The 2,334-nt window shown below is 44.0% G+C and overlaps 1 protein-coding gene across 1 annotated transcript in view; it reads right to left on the minus strand.

The window, feature by feature from the left end:
* The window catches only part of LOC104391248 (THAP domain-containing protein 1-like), a 7,297-nt gene that overhangs the window by 1,880 nt on the left and 3,083 nt on the right, over positions 1-2,334 (minus strand). Inside the window, exon 2 of the mRNA XM_010000487.1 lies at positions 1,985-2,180. Within this exon, the coding sequence (XP_009998789.1) occupies positions 1,985-2,180 (196 nt within the window). The remainder of the gene's footprint in view (positions 1-1,984; positions 2,181-2,334) is intronic.

Genomic DNA, 2,334 nt, shown 5'->3' on the forward strand with positions numbered 1-2,334 from the left:
AGCTGGCAGATGGGATGGAGCATGACTCTCCCTTTTCGCAACAGCAGAGTATCAGCTGGCTCAACTCCACATGAAACTGCAGCCTTTATCACACTGCTCTCAATGGGATCACTTGTATGGTGCAGGGCAACACAGATACCTTACCACTTGAGTACAGGTCAGAGCAGAGAATCAGATTCTTTCTGTCCCAAAGAAACATGGTATAAATCAGAAATTATTCTGTGCACACAATGACAAAAAAAAAGCACTGTCCAAAGAAAAGAGCTTGCACATTGCCTGCCAAAAAGAAAGCCTAAGACATCCTCAGTGAATGAGGCACTGAAACAATTTTCTAACTACCCACCTGTTGACAATATTATTACTACACATAGTAGCAGAAGGACAGAGGACAACGTTGACTGTAAGGGGAGCTGACAATCCTCATCATGTAAACACCAAGCTCATCAGATCTGAAGGTCATATCACTAACTTCCTTGACTTAACTCACAAACAAGCTAATTGTTTTGGAGGGTCTAGATATCCCTCTTGTACAAACTACAACATCTGGCAGACAGAAACCGAGCAGGTAGTTTCATGACTGGTGTTGAAGGGAAGAGTCATATGTGCTCAAATACTACTGTCACTTTGAATCACAAAATTTCTCAATTTTAAGAGATTGCTGCTAACAGAGTGCCTATCCAATTCACACATTCATATTCTAAAGAGTTAGACCCTATCAGCTATCACTTTTAAACTTTTTTACTAAAAAACCTACAAGGCAGAGATGTAACTGGCAAAGAGAAATTCGCCCTTGTTGGAAGCACCAATAAAAATCAGATCATTGCTGGACATTGCTGAATTCACGTATAGACTTCTATTTGCAGCTTACCCAGCCCATGCTACCTCTAAAAATACATTCCTACCGTCACAATGTAACATAGAAAACAGACCATGCATCATCAATAAATTCCATTTACTTCTTACAGCAAATAAATGGGTTGTCCTAAGATGTAAGTAAGGGAAAAAAATTCAGAATACATAATGCAAAAGATAAAAAGCTGTATTTCAAGAATGGTGTGGATTCAGTTCCAAAACTATTCCACTACTGTTCTGCTTTGTTACTACGGTATTTCTTGAAGATACGTGGCAGTTCATTGAAAAGTGCTGTGAGACAATTATGAATAGCACTAAATCCTTCTCCATAGTTAAAAGGCATTATTTTGTGTTTTTGTAGATCCAGGCATGGCAATAAAATGGAGAATGTGGCTCACCACATCCTGCTGCACCACTTTCACAGATTACCCTATAGACCCATTCAGCTTTCAGACTGTAAACAATTTTGCACCTATTTTACACATGACAAAGAAAAAACGTGTTTCATACAGGTCACAGGGAAATGTAATCAAACAAAAAACACAGCCATTTTTACCTGGAAACTGTCTTTCCTGACGTACCTTCTGCTTAAATTCTCTTTTCTGTTATTAATTAGTTTTCAAATACATTCAATTATTTATTTCTGCATCAAATCCAACGTTGTGTATAAAGAGAAAAAAATCAACAAGCAAAAGTCCTAGTCTTCCTCTGCACACTTCACCCCCCACACCTATCCAATCCATTCTCTCCTTTGCCAGATGTGCCACGAAGACAGTTAACAACTTAAGCACAGGGCTACACATTCTTACTTTACTCGCCACTCTTCAGCACAAGGTTGTAACCAAAGTTACGCTGTGCAGGCTGCTGTGTCTGCACGCAGGAGCAGACCAGAGCTGCTGCAGGGCCGTGCAACGTGCCCCAGAGCCTGGGACAGCCTTCATCACTGCACAGCTGTTGGACGTGTAGCTGCCACCGCAGCCTTCCACGCGCCTCTGGGTGCACACGCTCAGCCAGTATCCTCCACAATCTGCATCCTCTCCTGGATGTTCTGCTGCACCAGGCCCTGCCAGGGTAATAAGCTCAACGCACACACATCCCAGTACCTTAGGATACGGGTGCTCTGGGTTTTTACCTTTTCACTGGCCTCGGTGTAACAAAATATTGTGGGCACCGCATTTTCTTTCAGCAGCTTGTTGTTGCACTCCCTTTTAAAGCAATCGGGAGTAAAGTGTTCTGAGCAAATGCTGCTGTACTTGGTCGGCTTGAAGTTTTTCCTCTTCACAGCAGCCTCCCACTTCTTGCAAAGATCAGGCCTTGTAAGGGGAAACCTGCAAGGAAGAAGAAGAACGCTCAGCTTTCCCGGAGAGACTGCGAGCTCAGGGTCGGGCTGCAGCTGGGGCTGATCTCACCGCGGCTCCGCTTTCCCTCCGCGGGGCTCGGCTCGGGAGCCAAACTCGGCAACGCCCAGGGCCGGGGGGTCCC

This window comes from Chaetura pelagica, unplaced genomic scaffold (genome assembly GCF_000747805.2).
Source record: "Chaetura pelagica isolate M959 unplaced genomic scaffold, ChaPel_1.0 scaffold16, whole genome shotgun sequence".
Classification (NCBI taxonomy): Eukaryota; Metazoa; Chordata; class Aves; order Apodiformes; family Apodidae; genus Chaetura; species Chaetura pelagica.